The 27,488-nt window shown below is 35.9% G+C and overlaps 1 protein-coding gene and 1 long non-coding RNA gene across 12 annotated transcripts in view; one reads left to right on the top strand and one right to left on the bottom strand.

Moving 5' to 3' along the window:
• Window positions 1-7,098, bottom strand: part of LOC139167802 (uncharacterized) — a 115,660-nt gene extending 108,562 nt beyond the window's left edge. For both annotated transcript variants that reach the window (XR_011559194.1, XR_011559193.1), the window contains exons 1-2: window positions 6,870-7,098; window positions 4,547-4,647 (exon numbers count right to left, since the gene is read on the bottom strand). This is a non-coding gene — a long non-coding RNA (uncharacterized lncRNA). The remainder of the gene's footprint in view (window positions 1-4,546; window positions 4,648-6,869) is intronic.
• On the top strand, window positions 1,855-27,225 carry PDCD4 (programmed cell death 4). 10 transcript variants are annotated; one of them, XM_070752741.1, is made up of 14 exons: window positions 1,882-2,013; window positions 9,983-10,124; window positions 10,220-10,312; window positions 11,298-11,407; window positions 12,914-13,213; window positions 13,831-13,925; window positions 15,552-15,665; window positions 16,228-16,449; window positions 17,747-17,844; window positions 19,360-19,474; window positions 21,440-21,547; window positions 22,191-22,301; window positions 23,972-24,111; window positions 26,131-27,225. In XM_070752741.1, exons 4-14 carry the CDS (start codon window positions 11,362-11,364, stop codon window positions 26,189-26,191), a joined length of 1,410 nt encoding a protein of 469 aa, XP_070608842.1. In that variant the 5' UTR covers window positions 1,882-2,013; window positions 9,983-10,124; window positions 10,220-10,312; window positions 11,298-11,361; the 3' UTR covers window positions 26,192-27,225. The 10 variants fall into 10 exon arrangements, with proteins under 10 accessions (XP_070608841.1, XP_070608840.1, XP_070608842.1 ...); XM_070752749.1 differs by lacking the exon at window positions 1,882-2,013 and adding an exon at window positions 7,069-7,551; XM_070752740.1 differs by lacking the exon at window positions 10,220-10,312 and having other exon boundaries at window positions 1,855-2,013; window positions 9,983-10,152.
• Window positions 27,226-27,488: the final 263 nt, after the last annotated feature.

The raw sequence follows: 27,488 nt of genomic DNA, 5'->3' as shown, positions 1-27,488 counted from the left end.
TTTAGATCTATGCAGATGTTAGTGCATTGTAGCCCAACAGCTGTGATAATATATAGTAAAATATCCAAGTTTAAAACCTATATCTGACTTTGGGGAATCAAGTCTATGATTCAGTTCTTATTATGAAGCGTATTATTGTAGCCTTCAAAAATTGGTATCCTCCATGTATTTTGTGATTGCAAGTCCCAGAAATATTAGCCAACATGGCTAATATCTGTTGGATGTCGTATTGAGGTTTCAATAATTACATGTCATTTATTTCTTGTGATTTCAAGTTTTCTGTATGGCTTGTATTTTGTTAGTATCTTATCAGATCATTGTGGGATTCTTCCTGCATATTTTAAACTAAATGGCACTTTTGTTAGTGCAAAATTAACAGAAAAGCAGAATAAACACAATCCTTAAGAACTAGTCTGGACATGCAGGTAATGCATTACAAAATACTGAGATTTTTTTAAAAAAGTTATGAATGCATTTTAATTTTTTTGTGAGCTGAAAATATAACTGTCAAGCAAATATATTTAAATACTAAATGTTAAATAAAATGGTTTCAATAGTTAAGATAGGAGACATTATTTCACATGATTTCAGGTCTTTTTCAAATATTAATTAATTTATGTGAGTTGTATCAGAGTCACTTTAAGTGCTTTCAGAATGAGTTTAGTTTCCCATGTTCTGAGGTTATGAACAGTTTCAGATCAATAAAATAAATATCCTCAGGAAACCACTAGAACTGTGGGGGCAGGATATGTGTGATGAGCACTGTTGTTAGATGATACTAAATACAAGTTACTTTATTCTAATGTCAGAGAAATTGCTGCAATGCTGAACCATACAGAATTGGTTCAGAAAGCAGCAGTGGGCTGGAGGAAGCTTAATTTTTTTCCTGCCAGGAAGGAAAATGGTATATTAAGTTTCGGACACGAAAAAAATTTCCTTTAAAGAAACATGTTTGCCCTATGTGGATTCTTCTGGATCTCAGAATACGTAAAAAGGCATCATCTACTTTAGTCAGTTCTTAAGGGACTGATCTGTGCATGAAGTTTAGACATTCAAATGATTGCTTTATTATGGCATATTTGGCATAAAGCTTCACACCTTAAAAAAGACAAAATAGTAATTTTTGAATGAATGACAAAAATACAGCTCGATAAACACCCCCCCAAAAAATGTAATATTTTGCACTAATCTGCATAAAGCAATGAAATTATCTGTAAAAGATTCATGCAGGAATCTTTTTTTCAGCTTATTCTGCACTTCTAATACACATCCTTGGATGTGCTTTGTGATTCAAAAGACATTTCCAATGTTCAAATCAAATCATTTGCCTACATACTACTCAATAATAATCAGCACATGAACTCTTGTAGTCCCTTAAGAGGTGTAATGGAACAGTAATTTATTATTAGTTACTAGCAGTATTAGTTTGGTGCACTCTTCGCCTACACACAGCAGCTGAACCCCCCCTCCCCCACTTTGCATAGAAAAGAAAGTATAGTTATCTTTGTTGATTTCACGGCCTTGTTTATCAGACACCGAGTTATGCGGACTTCCCCACCCAACCCCCATTTTTAGTATTCTCTGCCTACCTAGAAGTACTTTCCACTGAACTTAATCAGCCTTTACTTCTTAGTAAATAACTGTGCAGAAGAGAGCGCCGCGAGTACTTTCGACACGCACAGGACAGCAACCTAAATCTAATAACTGGCTGTCAAATTCGTTATAAAATTAAGTGCGCAAAAGAAAATGGCAGTTGACGCGGTTTAAAAAAAACCTTAAGAAAAGTTGCTTACACACGCTCCGCCCTGGAGGAAGAACTTATGGTAATTTTAAGGGCCGCCTCGCCAAATAGTTGCTTTTCTTGAGCCGTGGAGGCGGGCCTACATGTGGGTAAACGTGGAAAGAAACCCAAGACCTGTTTGAAAACAACCGCAAATGAGTGGAAGGAACTGAAACTGGTCGGTCGAGGAGAAAGAGCTAGAAATCTGCCATCAGGGACTTCTGAGGAAAAGGGTGACTTTTCAGCCTCTTCACTTTTAAGTTTTTTAAAAAATGTTCTTCCTCTCCTCATTGTCGCGCCGAAGAAATTAGAAGGATGAAATCGCTCTTGCGCCAGGGCCGTTTTATTACCAGGGAGGATTAAAATCCAATATATTGGGTTTTCTCCATCTGAACAAACGCGAGCTTGGTTCGCTCGGTTGTTAAAAAAAAATTACGCACGGGGACACGTGTTTGAAGAAACTCGTAGAAAGGGAAAGTGGTTAACTTTCGTGTTTCTGTTGTACTAAACCAGCTTGGGACCAATCTGATCGGCGTGCGGTGATCTCTGAAAGATTGTAGGCTGAGATACAACTACTGGACTCTGTGTACAATACTGAGTTCCACTCTGTTCGATAGATCTGCTCGCTACGGAATTGTGCATAAGCCTCAGATCTATAACACGTGCACAACATTTCAGCTTGAAGTCGAGGGCTGGCTGGTCTTTTTTAAAGCCTTGCTATAAATGCGGTAGGACATACTTTGAAGAAATACGTTTATGCTAAGAAGTCGTACAGATTAATCCTACTCGTATTTTATACTCATAACCAGCCTACTTGTTGATTTTTCTGATGATTAGAAACGGGGTGTGAATGCTGTTGCATAACGGGCTTGCTTTATACGGAGCGGAACTTTTGCATGCCGTGGCTGCTGTTCTTTAACGCGAAGACTTGCCAAGGTTCGAGGCATGATAATCTGTGGAAGTAGATAGCGCTTCCCTGGCTGGGCTGCAGATAATCTGGGCGAACGCTAGAAGGCAGCAAAAACATTCAGAAAACTAGCAATCCTAAATTGTATGGCCCTACGGAAGATACCGTAGGTTAAAGTCTCGATCTTTCAGTTTACAGTCCTCTGAAGTTAGAAAGTGACAGACTGTCCTACGTCCGAAACATTGTGAATAACTTTCCTAGATTGTAAATCACTCCACCCCCACCTCCAGTAGTTTCTATAGGACTTCGAGTTTTTCTCACTGCCTTCAATTATCTGTATATGAGTCTGAAAAAAATAGGTGGTAAGCAGTATCCCATGAATAATTTTGTTCATATCATTCATCTTACTGGAAAATAATGTTTCTAGCTAGTTTGAATAAGTAATGCTATTGGATATGGGGTTTTCCCCCTACATTTCATATCCCGATGTACTTGAAGATGTGGGTAATCATTGCCTAGTTGGAATGTTTATATGGGAATACATTTATTTGGGTTTTTATACCTTTCTGTTCTCACAGGCAATGAACAGGTTGTTATATAGGTTGTAACATTGGGTTACAACTGAAAAAAAAACACGGTATAATTATTGAAAAACGTCAAGTGCACAGCCTTTGGGCTACAACAGGGGTGTCAAACTTCCGGCCCATGCGCCCAATGCATCACGCTCTGGCCACTCCCACCCATTCTAGCCAAAGGAGGAAAATATCACGTATGTCACATGACAACAATGTGATGCCACGAGTTTGACACCCCTGGGTAGAATAATACTCATTTGACCCTATTCCTCTCTGGAACAGCCATGTTTACAAGGCTCTTTAAAAGCAAATAAAGGAGGGGTCCAGGTATCTGAATATAGCTCATCATCAAGAATACTCAGTTACATTCCCTTTGGCAGTAGATCCTCAGTAAGCCTTCTTTTTCTCATCTTGTTGAGCAGACAGATTGAAACAGAGAGAAGATATCTTTGAGTTATCCTGAATCTTGAAATACTTTCAAGATAATAAGCAGTGCCTTCAGATGTACCTGGACACTATCCAGCAACAAATTTATCACTTGGCAAGGGTTTTATAGGAGAAAACCCCTTGTTGAACAATTGTGGCTTCTGACTAGTCTTCAGGAACTAATGTGCAGTAGCTGAGGCAGGAGGTGGCAAGGATACCAGTAACTGTGTAAAGCCTCTAATTAGAAAACAAAAGCCACAGCTTGTGCAGAGGATCTTTTAATCAAAGCCTCATCTATTGCAAAGCAGGAACTGTGAGTTGAAAAAGACTCCCAAATTGCACAGTTCTGTTTAGGGAAGAGCAATCTGGGCCTGATGGCAGACTCTTTCCATTCCATCTTGCTTAGATTTGGCCTAAGCCTATTAAAATGATCCAGACTCTGATAGAATCTGCACCATGTGTCTTGTCCAGCCCAGAATGGAGATATCTGTTTGTAGCTCACTCAGTGCCAGGATATGACCTACTCTAGCAGATTTATATGCATTTGAAAACGGGGAGGATAGAGTAAACCTGCAATACTCTGCAATTCACTACTCAGATGTGATTTCTGCTTCTCTGTAAGTAACCTCTCAGAAAGGAAGACCACTGAAAAACTGTCCCTACTTTTAATTAGCTTAGAAGAATGTCATGATCAAAGATCCAGCAAAATGATGAGGCTTGTATTCTCCTTATATTACTCCTACTAAAGATTATCAATAAAAACAAGTAATGTATTCAGCCTTTTATGTAAACCTGAATCCCAATTGAAAAGGATCCAGCTAATCAATTTTTTATAAAATATGAAAATTGGAAACTCACAATGAGGATAAGTAGGTTCAGTACCTCCTTGGCAGCATTCACCAAACAGATGGCGGCAGGGATCTAGTCTTCATGTTGCAGAACTTAGAGCACATAGAACCCTGCACATAGAACATAGTACATAGAATTCCTTAAGATTCACAGACTCAAACTGATCCCAAATAATCTTGGAAGATAATGTATCTATCTCAACTGGACCTATTCAGCTAATGTCCAACAGCAAAAGTAGTTTTATCCTCCACATAACTTAAGAACTCTTCCAGCCTGGATTTATTCAACAGGGATATACAGTACAATGCAGTCACATGCACATTTATATGCTATTGATAACACCATAAGTGTATTGAATTTTTTCTCCACGTCTGATTCTTGGACACTTCCTGGACAAGTACTTGCAGGGGGTTCTGGCAAAGTTTTTCATAAGTTGTTTGTTATTGCTTCCTTTCCAGGACTGAAAAAATGACTGTTCCAAGGTCACCTTGCTCATAGTGTTTTGCTTTGCTATCTAGTCTGATGCCTTAAAACCACTATTACAACAATGAAGCAATGGAATTACAGTTCAACACATAGGGTATTAGCTAACAGAAACATGGACTAGATCAGTGTTTCCCAACCTTGGCATCTTGAAGCTATCTGGACTTCAATTCTCAGAATTGAATTCTGTGAGTTGAAGTCCAAATGTCTTCAAGTGGCCAAGTTTGAGAAACACTGGACTAGATGACCTTTGTTTCTTCAAACAGGTTTTATGCTTTTTAAAGAAATAGCTCTTGAAGAAAGCTCTCACTTTAGCTTATTATGATTGCAATATAATGTACTAAATTATAGCTTATAGTCTTTTGCATTTTTCTGCAGAGCTTTTAAGAAAAACATAGAAACTAGAAATGAAATGTTAAGACACTGCTGATGGGTTTTAAAATATGCTCTTCCAAATTATAACAAGGATATTTCTTCAATCTAATCTTAGAAAGGAAGACTTTTTTTCATATCATTTGAAAGATGTTTATTTATGCAGAATCCTGTTGTAGAATAAACATAATTTCCATCATTCACCACCAAGATCTTTTTTAAACAAATGTATATGGCTGCTGGACTCACACATGACTCACTTATCCTTTGCAATTATTTTCTGATAAAAAGATGACTTGCTCTGATGCTGCAATAGCAAAGATACTAAAATGAAGTTGAATTGTTTTGGTTTTTGAGGAAGAATATGTAAGATAATTTTTAGATTCTAAGTGATTTATTCCAACTATTTCCTAGTAGGAGAAGAAGCATGCTGGGGGAGTTAAGTCTAGTTTGACTTTTGGTGAAGTATCAATAATGGGGATAGTTTACTGAATTTTTAGCATTGCTATTTTTAACTAAAGACAGCTGCCAGCTATTCAAAAGTTCTACTATGTAATTAAGGGGGAGGCTCAGTATACTGTACACTAAAGCAGGCTAACTGGAAGGTCAGGGAGTCTTTTTTAAAGGGTGGGGCGAGGTTAATCATAAGCTGTAAGTGCACATTCTTGTGTAATGGAAAAGTGAACCCAAATAACATTTATACTAGCCATTTCATAGATGCAGTTCTGCCAAGAATATTTTAATACAATCTTAAATGACTCCCTTTGAAGTTTTTTTTCAAGTTTGCATTTTACTGCACTTTTGACAACATTCTTGACTTCTAATAAGTGCACCTACTTTGGTTACTGAATAATAAATTAATGAACTGTAAAGGTGATCTAATATTTTTTTGAAAGTGCAAGTACTTTAGCAGGAGAGCAGCTGTTTATCATGTATCTGCTGAAGTTCAAAACAGGCAGCTTATCGCTGTTCTCAAACAGTCCAAGTTTACTTTGGGCCAAGGACATAATCCTGTGTGTGTGTTCACCTAGAAGTCTCATTAAGTTTAGGGAATCTTCAGAAAGTAAATTAGGGGTTGAATTCTGGGATGGGAATAAGAATTACTGCTGACACGCTATTTCGAGGCCATATATTCATCAGTAATTCAGCCACAGTCTATCTTATCGCTGTTTGGTTTTTTCACCCCAGGGAAAAAAAGCGGGTTGAATTTACCCTTACAGGACATGCATTGATAATGATCTTTTCTTTTGATGTTTTACCTTTGAACCTTAACCTGTTTAACCCATTTATCTGCAATTACCCCTATCGCTATCTCAAAGTAATTATCTTTTTCCAGTAATCGCTCTTTTTTTTTTTTAACTTGAGATGGTTTCGTCAACTTCTGTCAGGGCGTCACACACACTCCACCCCACCCCCATCCCGCTTTGTTTTTTCTTAAGCACTCCGCCACAGGATCACCTGGCTTTTCTCCATTTACCATTGGTTGCATCGGCCAGGACCAAACTGTCCAATCAGATTCGGGCGCTCGTGTTGGTGTTGCTGGGCAGAAGAAAAACAAACAGAAACCAAGGGAAAGCGAGCAGCGGCGGGGGCGACTTAAGGGGAGGGGGGATAGAGGTGTGGCCGTCTGAGCAGCTCCGAGGCCGCCGCCTACGGTAATTCGACTCCCTCGCTGTCCTGGGAACGTGACGTTAAAAGCGGAGGACTCGCCTTTTGGGCGGCGCTGTGAGGGAAGGGACGCGGTTGTTGTTTTTTATGTCAAGTCGTGTGAAAGTATTTTTTTTTAATTTTTTTTTCACATTTCGGAACCGCCCCTCTCCCGCTTCTCAAACTGGTCAGGGGGAAACTGCTGTGCCGTCTCTCCTGACACCGTTTGGTGTTTTCTGAGGTGGAGAGATCGCAGCAGGTCTCGTGCGCTTTCGGTCTCCTTCCCCTGCTCTTGGTCCCGTAACGACCGTCCTGATGGTAACCCTGAGGCAGCTGGGGCTCTCCTCCCATAAAAGAGCGCGAAGTGCGCGGTGAGAGCCGGCTCTTCCTAAGTGCCCAAATCCGAGTGAAAATCACCACCTAGATAAAGTGGAGCGCATACCCATCCTTTGCTAAGCGCGGTTGCTTTGAAAAGGAGATGGAGCTGAGGAAGAAGAGTAGGCAATAATGGGGTAGGTGAGTCCTCCAGCTTGCAGAAACAGAATCTTGCCCCTTTAATGGAGATTAAAGCAGTTGCTATCCAAGCAACTGCATCTCTTTTTTTGCTATGACCAGCCTCCAGTCCCTCTCGGAGTAGCCTTAGACTTTACAATTATGTCTTCGCCTTTCACATTATGGAGATTCCCGAGGTTTAAGGATGGCAATCGTCTGTCCCTGAAAAGGTTGTTTTTTAGGTGGGGGTTAGTTGTACTTATAATTATTTAACAGATTTGAGGTACAGTCGGTAGGTTGTTCTTAATTTGACTGGTTGTTGAACTGTAATGTCAACTATAATTGTTGACGTCTGTTTCAACAAAGTTACTGTGATTTGTAAACTTGGATTAAAGGGTTAACATTTTGAATGAACCCTGGCATTTGTGGCTATTCAGTAAACTATGTTACACTAATTTGTGGCTTACTGGGTTATACAAATTTAGCTTTAATTTACATGAAGCAAAGTGACAGCTGCCAAACCTGGTTCTTTCTCTGGAAGAGAAATCACCATGGAAAATGATATAACTGAATTCTGAAAAAAAAGACTGCTTTATTTTATGTGGCAAAAGCAGGTACTCTTTATGCAAGTTTGTGTCTGATTTCCCATTTGATTAATTTGTTGCTTTAAGGATAGGTATCAAATGCAACTACATTTTTCTTTCATTCTCTTGAGGGCACCAATTATTTCTATTAAAACAACAAATTTGTTTGCTTTCCAAAACTGTTATTTAAAGTTACCCAAATAATTGCTTTAGTAAAAGTTAGTGAATTTCTAGTCTGGAAAAGTTGATCATAAGTTATTCTCTTTTAAATTAAGATACATGGTGGGGTTCCTGTGGAAAGATAGAGTCTGTGAGATCCAATACTAAGAAATTGTTACTGGGTTTAGTATCATAGTAAACCATGTTTTATTTAGCATAGGTTTTTGAAATTAACCCATTTTATTCCATTTATTGAGAACCAGTTGATGTAATGGTTTAGACCCAGGCTATAAATGGGAGACTGTGTAAGTTCTGTCTTAAGTAAAAACCAAACTGGTGATCTTGAGTAAATTATGGCAAACTACTTTTGAAAATCTTGACAAGAGAACTGCAGAGGCTAATCCATGCAGTTTCCAGCAATCAACACTGACTATTGCTCTGCTTGCTTGCTTGCTTGCTTACTTACTTACTTACTTACCTACCTATCTACTTACCTACCTACTCTATCTATCTATCTATCTATCTATCTATCTATCTATCTATCTATCTATCTATCTATCTAACTAACTAACTAACTAACTAACTAACTACACTTGGCCAATAAAATTCTATTCTATTCTAACCTACTGTAAAGGCTTTACTTGTATCCCATCCAATGCTAAAATCAATACTTTTATTTAAATAGTTATCAAAATCATTTTCTTTGTATAGTCATCTGTCACAAATTCTTTTTGTAATATCCCTTCATTTTATATCTCTATCACAAATTGTAGATTATCTCTTAAATATTAAACTTACTGAGTTATGGTTAGAAAATATTTAGGTAAAATATCTCCCTTAGAAATCTTATTTGCTAAGTTCTTCACAATCCATATCAGGTCACGTCTTGAAAACCATCTTTGTCTTTTGAAAAATAAGCATATTCTTTAGTAGTGTTATTCATCTGGGTCTAAGTCTCTACCAAATCAGATTATTTATTGAATAATTAATTTTAACTGTTGTTCTTTCTTTTAACTAATTACTATTATTGTCTCTCTGCCAAAGTCCAATACAGTCTTACCTCAATTTAGCTGATCCCAGTACATTTCATATGCAACAGATAAAATAACTCAGTGACTCTATTTGGATCAGTATTTGCATACGATTTAATAATCAAAATAACATATTTTCAATATTTAAGTAACATTTGTGAATGTCACCCTTCTTCCCCAATCTGCCATTCTTTTAGGTGCTGTGATGTTTATGTATGGGTTTACTAGAAAACCTATGTACTGTAATACACTTTATTTATTTGCTGCACAGAAGTTCCTTCAAGTTCAAGGCTTTTAGATGAGTGCTTATAAAATAAGTCACAAGTATAAACATCTTAGAAATACATTATTTTTCAGTTTTCAACTCTAAGCTATTGGATATTTTTCCTTCCTGGTATGTGTGTGCATGTCCATTCCTTATTTAAATAAATAATGTGAATAAGATGTTATTTTCTATGTAAGTTGTGAAGATATTTGGAGGTAAAATCTTACTATCAAGAAAGTTTGATAGTCCCACACCCTGAGTTTGATTTAACTACTATAATAATGGTACACTTTGTATAACATACATTTGATTGATAAAATTCAACTATATAGAAATATACTGGGTTCACAAAGCATTATTCTGTTGTTATTAATTTTGCTAGTTAATTGTGTTTTTTTCTTTTGCTTTCAAGGAGACTGACTTTATGTAATGGAAGACATTATCAAGAGGAAAGGAATTAATTTTACAAACTAATCAGTTATTTGGACATTGAACTTTTCTAGCAAAAAGAAAATATTTCAGCAGCCCATATAACTCGTGCATGATTGGCTGAGGTAATGCAGCTATACTACTTGCTGTGAGGTATGAAGTAAGACATCTGATGTCATAATATGAGCCCTTGGCAATGCATGGTATTTACTTGTTAAAGGTGGAGGAAGAATGTGGAGAAAGAAGATATATTGGTCAAGTATTGACTGAAAACTTTACTGGGGTTTCTTAATACATAATAAAAGACTCCCAGGTAAATTATAAAATTCTGTTAGGATAGTTGTCTGCTTTTTCTCTGATATATGTATTGTTACCATGCTACCTAAACTCTATGTGATTAAAAATAAAAGTTGTCAATGGTGCTAATTTATTTTAAAGTATTACGTTAAAAATGTCATAAACCGTAAGATTCATATTGACAAGTGAATATAGAGTAATAGAAATTCCTAAAGTCCAATTATCTACTTTTAGGGTAAAATAATGCATACAAACAATGGTATGATATGTATAATGTTTGAAAACTACAAAAGACAAATACAAAAATTAGGCAAGTAGTATTGGTAATCAATTTCTACTAAAATAATTGTAATAAGATTCTATTCAGGAGTGCTAAACTATATATGTATGAGGTACAAATCCTACAATTGCTCTTACTTGTATTGAAGTGCACAAGTATGTGCAGATATTATTTTGGTTTGTTAAAACTTTATTCAACAGGTGAAATAAAAATATATTACCAATCCAAGTTTTAAACATATAACAAGTGGCAAAATGAAATGATTTTAAATCATGAGAATGTATTCATCTTGCTAACTCACTATTAAAGAACACTACAGTTATCTGAATTTAATATTCACTAAGTAGCTTTTGTCACTTTGTCAGGGAATATAGTTCTTATTAGCAATCACAATTGGCACCAGCCAAATGGGATCGATCATTAGACAAAGCAGTCACTAAGTGAAACTCTGACTATGCTTGTGATCTTACTTAACCTTTTTGTTTATAGATATGTGAAGGCTGTAAAAGTGAGGATTGTAAATGTTACTTTTTCAGCCCAAATTTATTTATTTAGTTAGTTTGTCAAATATGTACAAGATAACAGGTATAAATATAAACATGGACATGAATACCAGAAGTGAGTACAAATAAATGGGGACACAAGGACAGGGATTTTCACAAGTTACTAAAATTAATGTAATTGTGCTAAATTTTTCTTAATTCCCCTTTCCCTTAACTAGGTCAGAAACAAAAACATAAAAACTTGATTTAAATTCAGTGTTGTTGAAATACTGTTGAACAACTATGGAAGTAGAAAATGAACAGACAGACATCATCAATACAACAACAGGTAAGAAACCACAAGAAAGCACAGTTAAAAAGCAGAAAATATATTCACCTTTTTCGCAAGTACCTGAATATATTTTATTGTACATTTTAAGAAAGGGAAAGTGTAAAAAAGGGGGAAAGAGTAGGAAAAGTAAAAGAATTCGCAAGCACAAATAAATTAAAGCTTTTAAACATTTCATTAATTGATTGTTATTGAATATATTTGTAACATTTAAAAAACATGCCAATTGCTCTTAAACTCTATGTAGATTATAAATAATAGGAGCAGTAGTCAATATAATGTGAGTCATAAAATGAAATTGTAAACTATGACAAATTTTGTCCCTACTATTAGAAATCCATTTTAATTTAAGAAATCCTATAAAACTGAATATTAGCACTATATAAAGAGGAGGTCATATTTTGGATGTGATACAAATGCATGTATAAAATTTGTAATCTAGGAATGGTCTCTAAATTTAATTAAGTTCTTCCAATATAATATTCTGAACACATTTTCTATATATTCTATATTATATATATATATTTTCTATAGGATTTTTTTATCTAATTTTTTTCCCCACAATGGCATGCCAGCTGTGTATGAAAAGCTCACAATTATTTAAAAAAAACCCACAAACCTTTTAAGAAAGAAGAGATATTTTGATGAGCTCCCTAGCATAATATATGATTTATACCTGAAAGTAGTGGATAATGTATGCGGTAGGAATGTCTAAAATGTTTAGAATGCAAAATATTTCATGTATGAAATCCCACGTTTTGAAATTTGGAACAGACTATTTGAAATACGCACACCCATAAGCATGCACAAACAAACAGACACACACACACACACACACACAAACACACACTTAAACATAATTGCCCAAATTTTTGAAGAACTCAACTAATAAATCTAGAGCAGTTGGGATCTATCAGTGGACCATTCTCACTAGTCTATATCATTGAAATATTTATTTATTTATTTATTTGACTTCTATGCTGCCCAATCCCGAAGGACAGCCTTCCATCCTTCCAAGGTCAGTAAAATGAGGACCCAGATTAGGGCAATATGCTGACTCTCTAAATTGCTTAGAGAGGGCTCTAAAGCACTGTGGTCTATTGCTATTGCATGGATCAAGGGGATCTGTGATCTATAGTTTGATGAGGAAGCAATTTGTCTGTGGCAAAATTTTGATGGTAATATCTTCCATGTTCAGATCATGCCTCATATATACAGGAGTAATGGTGCAAGTATTTAATTTGTTTCAGCTGTAAAATAAAGTTAAAACCATCAAGAAAAGCTATATTTGCAACATAGATAATTTTAAATATAGTGTGCTGAATTGTACACTTCATTGTGACTATAATGTATTCCCCAGAACATATAGTGTGCTGAATTGTACACTTCATTGTAACTATAATGTATTCCCCAGAACATTAATATGTATTTTTAGGCTTGTGTTATTTTCAAAGGAATTGTTTATGTTGACAGCTAATGTGTGTGTGTGTGTATTTCTTTTTTTAGAAGTGGATACTCTTAGTGATACTCCTTTTTCTGGTGAGGAGGAAAATGTTGGACCTGATGAAATAAAAGTTGAAATCAATGGCAACTGGGTCCCTGCAACATCTATAAATGAAGCTAAAATCAATGCTAGAGCAAAGAGAAGATTGAGAAAAAATTCCTCTAGAGACTCTGGAAGAGGTGACTCTGTGAGTGATACTGGTGAAGCCCTGAAAAGTGGAGTCGTCGTGCCAACCAGTCCAAAGGGAAAATATCTAGATAGGCGGTCTCGTTCTGGAAAGGGAAGGGGCCTACCAAAGAAAGGTGAGTGCTCTTTGGTTGTTGTTGGTTTTTTTTTTTTTAGCAAATAGCAATAAGAGGGTGGTTTTTATTTTGCTTTTTTCTTCATGTCAGTCCTTTGTTGTTTACTTATTTTAAGTAATAAGATGAGCAGCAAAGAGATATGAAAATCTAGAACTCTTAAATTTAATATTTGCCTTAGAATTTTTGGGTAAAAAGATTCCTATTTTTAATATTGACAAATATTGATACAGTTAATTTAAATGAAATTGTGATTTAAAACAAGCATATTTAATGTATTATAATTGTTGCATGTCATCTTGTCCTGAATAATTGTCACTTGGGCACAACTTTTGAAGTGAGTGTGTGGTGTGTGTGTAACATTTTTGATGATAATGAAAAGGAAGGGAGACTAGTATAGAACTATTTCAAGCTATTTTGCTCTCATCAGCTAGCCATGCCATTACCGGGATTTGAACCTGGAGAGTCTGCCTGCAAGGCAGTAGCTTTTAGATCATAGATTCTCCTTCTCTCAGCTTATACTAAGGAAGAGTTGTATGTTTTTTATTTTGTATCTTATATATATATATAAAATCTGGTTTTTACATTTGCTCTTAAACTTACCCCTCCCCTTTGGCCAGGTGGTGCAGGAGGCAAAGGCGTTTGGGGAACACCAGGGCAAGTATATGATTTGGAAGAAGTGGATATTAAAGATCCTAACTATGATGATGATCAGGTAAAAAAAATGCTAAGTTTGTTTCTTGATTGTTCAGAATGAATCCATATAATTTGCTTCCCTATTATGTGCAATGCTACTTCCCTATTATGTGACACCCCCCAATTTATGCTTATGCGGCGCTCTTCTGTGATCATTAGATATGTCACTGGCTGTACAGGACTTCAGAATTGATTTTAAAGAGATTTTTGGAATGTGTAGGAATAAGAATATATTGTATTTTTTACTTTCTGCTTTGAAAATAGCTCCCATCCTTATCCACAACTTTTAAAATGTGAAGTCGTTTTTGAGTCAGCTCTGCTCGAGGTGACTTCATGGAAATATGCCTGTACATGTAGTCATCCACTTACAAGCATTTGTTTATTGACTACTAAAAATTATAATGGTGCTGGGTGAAGGGACCAGGCCTGCAGTGTGCCCACCCTTAATGTGCATGGCAATGCTGCAACGCCATCCTTTTCCACCATTGCCCATGAGACTTTAGTTGATTAGATCCACTGATGTGCAGAAATATGACTAGATCCACTGATGTGCTGGCCATAACTGACTCAGACTGGAAGACTTCAGTCATTAAGGCCCAGCAATATGCTGGTTTTCTCCCCCTCCTTCTTCCCCTGCCCCTGCTCTTGAAAAGCCTCCCTTCTCCTTACCTTCCCATGCCTGGAGGACCTCAGCCATGTAGGCCCAGCAGTACATGGACCTCCTCCCTCCATATTCTAATCCAACCTTGAGAAAAATTGCTTCTCTAACCTTGAAGAAGATTGCCTTCACTATCTTTCTAGCTGAGCCTCACATTGGCTGGCCATATCTATCAGCACCTGAGGGAAAGGGAAGGTAAGTAGACCCATGTTTTATGGGGCAGGAATAAGGCCGGGCATTTTGGAAGTAGAGGGCAGGGATGAAGCTAATATGTTACTGTGCCTAGCTGGCTGAGGCCTTGTGGCCTGAATCACATTTCTATATGCTGGTGGGCTCTGATCCTCCAAAAGTGTCCCTGATCTGCTCAGTGGCTTAGTGATTGCAACATGGAGAGCTGGGATTGTTTGTTGTGGGAGTTTCACTTAACAACTACAATGATTTACTACTAAAATTACAGATTCAAATGTGGTCATAAGTTGAGGACTAACTATAGTTTTGGGGCATATGAAAATAGTTTTCTAGTCCCTTGTCCCAGGATGTTTATTTGATTTCCCAGTTTAATGTGTAAGCCCTGATATTTGTTGGTTATATTACATTTGAATAATATTCTGTTGATGCCTGTTTGATTTTTGAGATCAGCTGAACAAAGCTGTGTGCAATGCCCAAACACATTTAAAAAGTTCATACAAATCCTTGACTCCAAAATAAGTACCGTTGTTTTAAAATGTGTTTATGTAGCTGGAGAGATATTCAGCACACTTAAGTTTATAAAGGCCTTTTTCCTGGCCCCAAAATTGTGATAATGTTCAGATATATTTGGTAGTCTACTTTCAGGATTTTAACTGTACATTTTGTTAATATGCCATAAGAGATTATGGTAGAAGAAAAACAAAATGGTAGCAGACACTGCTAGGTAATAGCAAAATAAATATTCTTAATATCCATATATGTTTGTTTAGTAAAGTATTTTGTCTTTGTTTGAAATAGGATAACTGTGTGTATGAAACTGTAGTTCCAGCTTTGGATGAAAAAGCATGTGAAAAAACATTAACTCCAATAATTCAAGAATATTTTGAACATGGTGATACTAATGAAGTGGCGGTATGTCTAATTACTTTTTAAAGGCAGATGATGATCAATGGAGTTTAGAATTTGTCTAAAGAATGGAGACTCTTAATCACTTAAATTTTACTGTATAATTTTATTATGTGTATTAAGTACTAGTATAAATAAGATTTTTAAAAGAGTTTTGTCATAATGTTTCCAATCCTTTATACTTTAGAATACAGTCATTCAGTTGAATATGTTTGTTGTTTACTATTAGATTTGAAAGTTTATACCTGAAGTTACACTTCAAATTCAGGACAATTAACTTATGGACCAGTGCTATACTTAGTATCCCAAAGTTTTCTGAACTCAAAAGTGCCATGTTTTCAGTTTAAATCACCTTCTGTTTGTTCCCATCTAAAACATTGTGTAAATTTTAAAACAAAAATGTTTTCTGTCCACCAAATAAATTGACTCACCAAAAGTTATTCAGCACAAAATGGTCTTGTAAAAGAGGTAACCTCATGAACTAATTTATTCCCTTACGTTTATGATGTAGAATGTTCAAATTACAACACCCAAAAATAAAATGACAGTTTAATTTCTACTTTTCTAGGAAATGCTGAAAGACCTCAATCTTGGTGAAATGAAATATAGTGTTCCAGTGTTGGCTGTGTCATTGGCATTGGAGGGAAAGGCTAGTCACAGAGAAATGACTTCAAAACTGCTTGCTGATTTATGTGGGACAGTTATCTCCAAACATGATGTGGAAAAGTCATTTGACAGGCTTTTAAAAGACTTACCAGAATTGGTACTAGACACGCCTAGAGCTCCACAGGTTGGTTTAGTACATTTGTTTTTAACAGCTGCTTCAATCCTAATATATATTGATACTTGAAACAAAATTTTTATAGATGTGAATATGAACAGTAAAATCATTTTCAACTAAAGGTTTGGTTTTTGAAATGGATGGATCAGCCAAATCTGCCCAATTTCAAAAGGTAAACTCTAGTGTATGAGCATAGATTTTATCTCAAATTTGTATTTTGTGATATAAATTATATTGAATGTTCATTTCATTCTTATATAGACCACCTGCATATGTAACATTTTGAATACTCTTGCTTACTTACAGTATCTCTTTGTCTCAATATATTTGGATTGAAGATGTATTAGTTTGGGCGTTACCAAAGCTTACTGACAATTTACATTCTGACTACTCAGAACCATACTTTAGTATTGTAAATATATGCATAACACTTTTAAAAAACCATACTAAACAAAGTGCTAATTATATTTTATGTGAAAAAGTGCATGAGTTCCCTGTAGTGTACACATATTTCCTTCTGTTTTGTCCTATACAATTTAATTGGAGGGAAAATTCATGTTGGAATATGATCTTGAGTTAAGAGGTGCGAGTAAAAGTAAACATATATTTTTTCCCTATAGCCTGAGCATTTCCAAATATATGTTAAGCAACATTTTATATACACCTTTTACACACTTTATATACGCCTTTATTAGCAATCATATGTTTTATATTAAGAAGATGTTCATCATTTCTTTTTGGTAAGTCCCTACTGTCTGTAAACTGTAGATGGAGAGGTGGAAGGGTGTTCATATTTATTTGTGGATCTACTAACATACAGTTATTATTCATCTTGTGCCTCTGTTAAGCTGTGACTTGTTTAATACTATAGTATATTGACTAAGTCACAGTTGATTAATTGCAATGATTGAAGTGTATGCAAGCATGTGTATAAAATAGATGATGGTTTACAAATTATATCTCGTTTCAGACACCTGCTAAGCTCAAACTAAACAAAACTTCATAATGGCTTAGTTAGATATTTTACCTAGTCTTAAATAAACTGAAAGTAATTTACTTTAAATGTATATATTTACTTTTATTTTGAGAGGATAATGTTGAAAATGGAGGTTACCTTGAATGAGAGATGCAAGCTAACTTGCTATCTTTGCCTATGTTGATGCATATGCCCAGTAAGGAAATCCGGTCTCTGTTTATTACACTCCCCCCCCCCCCCCCCCCCAAATTTATGGGTATACTCTTGTTTGGTACAGTATTGTATCTGTATCAACTTTGGTCTGAAAAAAATGTTCCTTTTTCTTGGTAGCTGGTAGGTCAGTTTATTGCAAGATCAGTTGGAGATGGAATATTATGCAATACTTACATAGATGGTTACAAGGGTACTGTGGATTGTGTTCAGGCTCGGTAAGTGGTCTGCCTTTCATATTTCAGTCATGCATTACATATACTAGTTTTTAAATGATTTATAATGTTCATTACAAAGAAAAAAGGTAGTGATTATTTTTTGTGATATTACAACAAAGTAAGTATTGCAAATAGTGATAGCTTAGAGCAGTGATTTTCAACCTTTTTTGACCCAGGGCACATTTTTTACATTTACAAAATCCTGGGGCACACCACCAACCAAAATGACACAAAATGACACCCTAAGACACTCTCCTCTCTTTTTCCATCCCTGTCTCCTCCCCCCTTGTGTGTGTGTATATATACACACTCTTGAACCATTTCCATAAACAGGTGAGGGCTGGGGTTTTTTCCTCTCTTATTCTTTGGGTGCTTTTTATCATATGCTTTAAATCAAGAGTCATTTCTCTCCCTCTCTTTTGTTTCTCTCTCTTTCCTCTCATTCTCTGTCTCAATCATTTTCTCATTTCTCTTTTTTCCTCCCTTTTGCTCATTTCTCTCTCTCTCCCCTTTCCTCTCCTTTTTTCTCTCTCTGTCACTTTCTTTCTTTCTCTCTCGCTCTTGTTTTCTCTCTCTTTCTCTCTCTCTCTTGCTTTCTATCTCTCTCTCACTCTTTCTCTCTCTCTCAGCAAAAAGTTGTGAGACCGGAACCTGAGCTTCCTTCTTCACAGCACACCTGACCATGTCTCGCGGCACACTAGTGTGCCACGGCACACTGGTTGAAAAACACTGGCTTAGAGGACAAGATACAGGGAAAGGTGTAAATGTAATGGAAAGGATAATGATAATAGATTTTAAAATCCATTTAGATTTATTAGATTTGTATGAGAATTATTGCAAAAATGTGGTATAAGATACCGTATATTAATATGAAATTGTTAAATGAAAACCGAAAATTTAGAGTACAAAATAAAATTATAGCCTGGTTCAGACACTGTTAAATATTTTTATTTTTATCTTGATTAAAGAGTACAGAGGTATTTTATCTTAATTTTCATTCCTAGAAAACCCAAACTAAGCTGTTTTAACTTGTACCACAAACTAGTCAGGTTTGGATTAAACCATGTTTTCTCAGAGAAGCCAAACGGATTGGTTTTCACTTAAAGAACTTGTAATTTGTGGTGATCAGGTTCAAATCCTTACTTGAACTGGAATTCATTGGACATGAACTTGGAACCAGCATTACTTTTAATTGTATCTTACACAACAGGATTGTTCTGAAAATAAAGTTGGGGAAAATTATCATATGATATCCATGTTTGAACTCTGAAAAGAGACAATGATATTTTGGAAGGCAAATTAAACCTAATTTAAAAGCTGAAAAAACCCCTTTCTTAATGCCTGCTTGCCATTCTATAGTAATGTGTGATACTGAGAAGGTTACTAAATTATACTTTAATACTGTGTCTGACCAAATTAGTAATTTAAGATTTTCAGATAAAATTGTGATTATATTTATTTGCAATTGCTTGCTCTGCATATTAAGAAACTCATTATAATCCATTTCTGTTATAGGGCTGCTTTGGATCGAGCTACTGTACTGCTGAGCATGAGCAAAGGAGGAAAACGCATAGACAATGTATGGGGCTCAGGTGGTGGGCAGCAGTCTGTGAAACATCTTGTTAAAGAGGTAATTAACACACAATGGTTTGTAATTTGTTCCATATTTAATCATGAATTCAAGATAATTACACATTTTTAAGCATTTCATTCTTCTCCACTCCTTGCCTAGGTTCTTACCTGACCATTCAGATAAAGAAAGCAGATAAGATAAATGTCTCCTACAATTTCTCATTTGTCCACTAATTCTTTAGGCAACATTACTTTGTAAAATTCTTCCTGCTGCCTCATTCAAAGAAAGTATTCAAAAGCAAAGAAGATAGTAGTTAATTGTTCCACTTCTCTGTTTTCTCAGAGCTTATACAGTACTATTGCAAAAAGTACAAGGGGAAAAGAACAACAAGATGACATTTTAGGAAGTACAGTAACTGCTGCTTCCTTTTTCTATATTTACTTAGTAACTTGGTCTTGCTGCCCAGAGACAAGTCAGGCATCTGAAGCCTCATTTTTTGCTGCCTGGTCCTATGAGAAAGATCTGTTGAATGTTTTTCTTTTTCTCTTTATAAGTTTGCATTACCGCATAAACCCATAGTAAACTGAGCTTCACATTTTGTTTGAAGTGTATTAACCGGCTATAGATATGTGGTAATTGTTATCAAGAAAATCAGTTGCAGAATTGTAATAGACATTTTGTATTTCTTTGTTTTTCTTTATTACATTTTATTGTTTCTGCAGCTTTAAGAAGAAAAACAGTAAGAAGTGGAAGCAGCAATAGTTCTGTGCTGCTTGCTGTGAATTAGGTGGTAGGGAAAGAACACAGCATGTATTTGTGATGTTGCATGAAGTAATTTTATATCTTGTAATGGTGCAACCAATCAAGGATTAGCATGGTGTGTTTGTGCCTTATTGATTCCTACATCAAAGTCAGATCTGTCAATAGAGAGAGAAAAACCCAGCCCCGTGAAACATATAGGTAGTTCTATTCTCAGTCTATCCTCAACTTTACATTATATGTAAGTCAAAACTCATACTTAAGAATGGATAGCATTCCCTTCCTTGAGCTGAGGAACTGCTGAAACTATGCAATTTGTTTAAACTATACACTGCTGAAAACAGGCTTTATATTTAAAATGTGTGTCATATATATACTATATATTTAATGTTGACTATATTTGTTATATATATTGTTATTTAATTATTGCACACCACTTTAAAGTCAATTCTTGTGAGACGGGCAGCTGTGCAAATTTGATTAATAATTTAAATGTTATATTTAATAAAATTATATGCATGCATTTATACAAAGTATAAATTGATAACCTATACAAAAAGTATAATTTAAACTAGAAAATAATCCTTGTAATAATTTAAATTTTTATATTTAAAATAATTATATGCATGTACGTATTTGTACAAAATATGTCGATAACCGATACAAAAATTATAATTTAAACTAGATAATTATCCTTATCAGCCTACTGACATTTTAAAAAGTATTCAAACACAAGCATGGATTATTTATGCCTTCCTATTAACTATATATGGTATATCAAAAATCAAGCACTATATATACACAGTTTATCAGATAAAAATATATTAAATATTTTAATTGGTTGCTATTCTAAACACTTGCTTGTTCATTTGATGCATGATTTTTGAAATTCCTAATTACAATAATACTTTCTTTGAATAATGTTCATAAAATATATTAATAAAAAATATTAATCAAACGTGATTGTGAGATCTGACTTTTATTAAGTATGCCCTGTATATTTATTTGTTTGCTTGTTGGGAATGAAAAATTCAAGAAAATAGAAACCTGCAGCCGAAACATAATAAAAAGTTATAATTTTACTTTATAGGCTGTGAAGGTATGTGTATAATAAATGTGCTAATATTAATCTGTTCTGTTCACGTTCATTCTGGTTTTTTATTTTTTGCATATGAAATGGAAATGTAGATTTACATCCTTATATGTTTTAGAAAAAATGTAGATTTTTTAGCATAATATAATGTTACCTTTTTAATTCAATAGATTGATATGCTGTTGAAGGAGTACCTTCTTTCAGGAGATGTTTCTGAAGCGGAACGTTGTCTTCAAGAATTAGAAGTACCTCATTTTCACCATGAACTTGTGTATGAAGTAAGGCAGGAATAAAACATAAAAATTGGCACCAGAAATTTAATTGTTTAGTAATCAAAAAATACATGTAGTTTATATCATTATACTATCTGAAATGGTTGTCAAGCTGCTTCTTGTAAGTAACCTAAGCTACGTAATACTATTTTAAGAGGTTACTTTGATAAACAATGCATTTTAAATAAGTTCTTTTCTGTAGTAATTGATCCTCCAACTCATTCATATGTAATAAAACCCTCAAATTCTAGGAATGCTGAATATCCTAGACTTAGCCTCTGGTATCTGCAAGTAAGATGGAAAGACCTACTACTTGAAATCATGGTGGGCAGCTGCCGGTAATGTTGGCATATTCTCAGCAGACTGGTGAATATGACACAACAGGAATCTTGCCCGAATTCTTTTATATATTTTAAATGTTTATAAACATTTCATATATGTGTATATTTTATATATTTGAAGCAATTGGGGGGGGGGGGGTTGCGGCAAAAGTGAATCTGAATAACAAAGTGTGATTGGATAGCACCAGCCTCTTGTACATTAGCTTCTTTTTGACCTTGATGCAATGGCTAGAGCTTACTCTGTAATGCGGCAATATAAAAATAGGTTAGTATTAATCTTAAAAATTAACTTTGAGTTTACATTTTAGGCAGTTGTCATGGTTTTGGAGTCAACTGGAGAAACAAACTTTAAAATGATGCTCAGTTTGTTGAAATCCCTCTGGAGATCTGCTGTCATCACTATGGACCAAATGAAAAGAGTAAATGTGCATTATACATTCCCAAGTATTTCCCATTAATATTTTAATATTAATGTTGGATAGATTGCCCTTATTTGTATTCACCAAGTGACATTAATGGCTCTGTTCTAAATTAACACAAAATATTAATTTTGTTACATAATTTGAAAGGGTGTACAGTGGTCCCTTGACTTTCGCGGGGTATACGTTCCAAGACTGCCCGCGAAAGTCAAATTTCCGCAAAGTAGAGACACTCCCTTCCTTCCTTCCTTCCTTCCTTCCTTCCTTCCTTCCTTCCTTCCTTCCTTCCTTCCTTCCTTCCTCCTCCTCCCTCCTCTATTCCTGGTTTTACTTACCCCCAGAACCTGCAGGGGCAACGGGGTGGCAAGCTGTTGGCTTTGCTGCGCTCGCTGCCGGCGTCTCCCATGGTGGCGGTGGCAATACCAGTGCTCAGAGTCAGGGCAGGGGAAGCTCAAGGCAAGAGGGATCCAGGCCAGGACTCGAAGCCGGGATTCCAGGCCGGTCAGCTGGGAAGTTAGATGCTACCACTAAGGGAGATGGCTTAGGTGGGTTGGGGAAGAAGAGGAGGTGGCGGCAGGCGGCAGTAAGCGGCGGTGGCAGAAAAAGAGGCAGCCGCACCCTTTGGTGCTTGAGGCAAGTCTCGGCTTCAAGTGGAGCATAACAATGCTCCAAGAATTAAAGGGGAGGGATTGGGAGGCTGGGGCGGAAGCGGAGCTTTTATTTAAAGAAGCAGGATTGCTGGGGTGGGGGTGGGGAACGGGAAAAACCCGTGGTGTTCAAAAAAACCGAGTATTTTTTAATTAATATTTTTTGAAAATCTGTGCTATAGCCTTTCCGCAGAAGTCAGACCTGCGAAAGTCAAGGGACCACTGTATTTAAAAAATTAATGGAAACTGCTTCGCAGATCATATTAGAATATTTAAGTTTATTTTGATTGGGTAGAGAACTTTTCAGTTATTTGTTACGTGACCTATTGTATTTATCTGAAAATGCTGTTTAGAGCTTTACTTATTTATTGAAGTGAAAATGTAAAGCAGCGGTCCCCAAACTACGGCCCACGGGCCACATGCGGCCCGCTGAGGCTAATTATCCGGCTCGCGGGTGAGTGACAGGAGCACATCTAATTTTCCATGAAAAAATGCAGTATTTTGTTAGTCAATATCAATCATCAAAAAAGTTGCAAAAGTTTTTTTTTCTAATTTTGTCATACAGTTACACTCATTTTCTTTTAATTCAATTCCCTCCTCAAAAAAGTACACCAATTATATTTCTAACTTATTAACCATTATGCCAAAGTGCTTCCTTCTTTCTTTATACATTTTTCTATAAACCAAGAAAACCTTGTATAGCTAATCAGATGTTAACAAAAGAAAATTAAAAACAAAACATAAACATATATGAATTTCAAACTTCTTTTCCCCCCCCCCTCTAAATAGTACGTTCCCATTTTGTTTTGTTTTTTAAAATAAGGTATGTGCAGTGTGTATAGGGATTTGTTCATAGGATTTTTTTTTACAGTCCGGCCCTCCAACAGTCCGAGGGACAGTGAACTGGCCCCCTGTGTAAAAAGTTTGGGGACCCCTGATGTAAAGGGAAATGAAGATTGACTCTATATACAGAATCAGTCTAAGATAAATCCTAAATATTTCCACCCAATATTGATGTTGCAGGGTTATGAACGTGTTTATCATGAAATCCCAGACATTAATCTTGATGTTCCACATTCATATTCTGTACTTGAGCGATTTGTAGAGGAATGCTTTAGTGCTGGAATAATTCCAAAACCATTAAGGGATCTCTGTCCTTCCAGGTAAACATTTAAGTATATGTGTATTTGTGTGTATATTTATGTTCATATGTTTCAGAAATAACTAATAAGTAAATTGCATAAGGTTCTTATTTGGATTTTAATGTGAATATCTCAGATATTTGAATAAGCCTTTTAAAGCTAGTATAGTGGAACCTCGGCTAGCGAATGCCTTTGATAGTGAACATTTCGGATAACAACCAAAGATTTTGTTAAAAATTTGCACCGGATACCAAACAAAATTCAGATAGCAAACAGCCACTTCTCCCCTCCCAACATATTGTCCCTCATTTCCACCCTCTCTCTTTGCCTCTTGTCTCTCTGCCTTTGTCTCTCTCTCTTGGGGAATCCTTGCCAGGGCCTCCCAGAGGCTCTACCGTCTAACCACTCCAAGCTGCAGGAAGGGTGGGGGCGGCTGCAATACCGGCAGCTTTGGGGGGCTCCTTTCCTCATTTTCTTACCGGGAAAGGAGCCTCCCGAAGCTGCCAGTATAGCAGCTGCCACTACCCTTTCCGCAGCTTGGAGCGGTTAGATGGTAGGGATTGGGAGGCTGTTAAGCGGGCGGCCAGTAAGGGTGTGTTAGATCCCGACTCCCATCCCGTCTCATCCTGTCCCCTCAGATCTTGTGGCAGCTGCTTTGCCAAGTCACCCTAGGATCACCCTGAGGAAAAATCCCACCGCCAAGGGAAATACCTTCACCCTCTGCTATTGTGGCTCAGAGCAGTGGACTCAGCCCCTCCATGTTGCTGAGAGGGGGTGTAACACGCAGGAGGCTCTCCGCAGTTCCTCGGGTCATCCAAGCTACAGCTGAGCCTGCTGCTCTAAGCCAGCATAGACAGCAGCGCGTCAATGGCTGGGAACCAATTAAATCTATTTCCTTTATTTCTTATGGGGAAAATTGTTTCAGATACCGAACATTTTGGGTACCGACCAACTTTCCAGAATGGATTGTGGTTGTTAGCAGAGGTTCCACTGTATTTATATGTTTATAACCTTGGTTCCCAACATAGGGCCCACACCCCACGGGGCAGTTTCATTTTTAATGGGGGCAATGGGAACCTTGTTTAAACCTAGTTAATAGCCTTTTAAGCTTCCTCCGCGTGAGTGGTTCACTTTTTGAATGGTAAGAATTATATGTCATGGGTGGGCAAGGCCTCGGGATTTTAGAAATGCTTAGGTGGGGCATGGTCAAAAAAGATTGGGAACCACTGGTTTATAATGTTCATATTTTGTGGATAATGGTCAATTTTTGTGTCCAAAACTGTTACTTTAAACTCTCTTTATAAGACTACCTAATGATATGTTGTTCATGTCTTTATTAAGACTACCTAATGACATACTGTAGCAGCATGCCAAACAATAAGCTGTTATATTGCTATTACACTTTGTTCAATGACATATAGCAAAAACCTGCATTTCCTACAAAATAGTCTTATTTTCCCATATTGAATTTTTTGCATTTAGCTTTTATTTGGATTAATACTTTACCTGCACTGCTAAATTGCAGCTAAGCACAATGTACAGATAGCTAAAGTCTCACTTATTCAAACCATTAAGGATACTAAATTTTTTATTTTTGCGTTAAAATTTATTCATTTTTGCATGACTTAGACATACTGCCAGTTCTCTTCTGAGCTTTGCTATACAGTATTTTTTGCCAAATATTTTCACCGAATATTTGAAATATTCTGTAATTAAATTAATGGTAAATTCAGTTTTTATTATTAAAACTATTCTGATTTTCATTTGATTATGAAGAAGAGTGCTTCTTCAGGAATCTGTTTAGAGATGTCCATGCCTGAAAGAATTTCTTTATAGCTTAATGATGGCCATAGCTATTTATTTCCATTCACCAATTTTAATCTTACAAGCAGAAAACCTGGTAATTAAAGTCTGTATGTAACTGATGTACACTTGATCAGATGTTTACTTAATGTATAATTTTCCCAGTTTGATAAATAACTCTCTAGCCAAGTAAAAGAACAGTGGATTTGCTGAAATGATATCTGTATTTTATTTTAGGGGAAGGAAACGCTTTGTAAGTGAAGGAGATGGAGGACGCCTGAAGTCTGAGAGCTACTGAATACGTGAATGAACTCTTGCAGCTGTAGATGTTTAAAGGGAATATATGTGTATATATTCTATAGTAATAGTTGCTTAGCACAGTTCATTTATTTTTAAAAGATGCACTTGTTTGGGGCACTAATAATTTCTGATGGTTATATAAACTTGTGTTCATGCAAGAAATCTTCCAACTTTCATTTCTCTGAAGCCATAGTTGGACAGAACAAATAACCACATTTCTATGCAAATTTGCAGAAACAAGGCAATCTTTTATTAAGTGCCATAAATTCAATCCAATCATTCCATGTTTTGCATTAATGCCTGCTTGCCGCTCCTTTCTTTTGAGGACAGCATTTTGTGATAAAATCACTGGTTTATTCAAAGCAATGGGTTATATTAAGCTGCTAGATCTCTATTTTGCTGCTACCAAGAGAGAAAAAGTTACTTATTTTAAAGGAGCTAAGAAATTTAGTATGATCGAAACATATTTTTCAGGGGAAGATCTTGGTCTTTAGATCAGCAAATTGTGGCTGGAACATCTATTCTTTTTCTATAAAACCGAGAAAAGGAGAGTTATAGAGTGTATTGTAAAATAAATTTGTGGAGCAGATTCTTAACTACTAGGTACCTGTTAATTTACATTGAAAACTAAATCTAAATATCTCACCTTGGTCCTAAAAGGAGCTACTTGTTCGTATCTTACTTGATTTCATCAATGAACTAAATTTGGGAATAAACAAGCACAATGCATGTATAATTACATTCTTCCTTTTTTTTACATACTTTTAGTAGGTTGGGAATATGTTGTAAACTAGGTTCCATTGAGACTACAGTGATGTCTCTGATGTTCTTTTTTTTCATAAACATTGTTCCCTTTGCCTGAAGCTGCAATTAATCTGAGCAATTGTAGAGTCATAAAAATTCTTCCAGTAATATGCCAGAAGGGTTGGGGTTGAATGTTTAGAGGTTTAAGACTGGATCTGAGAAGAAGAAGCCTCTGGAAAGCTTACTACTACCTTTTCCAATAATAAATTTCAGTAGCATTTGAGTTTCCTCAATGTGTTTGCATTTTAGAGATACCTTTGCTATATTCAGACCTGAATGCTAAAAGCCTTCCAGCTAAGCTAGTTTAATTACAATAATTGTAAATGGAGACCTAATAGTCTTTCTAAAATACCCTCTGACTCTCTTTATGCACAAAGAGTAGTGTTTTTTCTGCTGCATAGTTTGCGTCTTGTGAGAACGGCATTCCAGATAAATATTAAATACATCATAAGGCCTCTAATAACAGTCATTAGACTTGAATTTTCTAAATC

The sequence above is a fragment of the Erythrolamprus reginae genome, chromosome 5 (genome assembly GCF_031021105.1).
Source record: "Erythrolamprus reginae isolate rEryReg1 chromosome 5, rEryReg1.hap1, whole genome shotgun sequence".
Lineage (NCBI taxonomy): Eukaryota > Metazoa > Chordata > Lepidosauria > Squamata > Dipsadidae > Erythrolamprus > Erythrolamprus reginae.
Note: the sequence above shows the minus strand (reverse complement) of the source record. Positions and strands in the feature narration are given on the sequence as shown.

What these genes read in the sequence shown, in the direction of transcription:
- PDCD4 (XM_070752740.1), top strand. Translation starts at nt 11,362, where the DNA reads ATGGAAGTAGAAAATGAACAGACAGACATCATCAATACAACAACAG. An exon ending in CATCATCAATACAACAACAG is followed by an intron (nt 11,408 to 12,913) that starts GTAAGAAACCAC and finishes TTCTTTTTTTAG; the next exon opens with AAGTGGATACTCTTAGTGAT. An exon ending in AGGGATCTCTGTCCTTCCAG is followed by an intron (nt 24,112 to 26,130) that starts GTAAACATTTAA and finishes ATTTTATTTTAG; the next exon opens with GGGAAGGAAACGCTTTGTAA.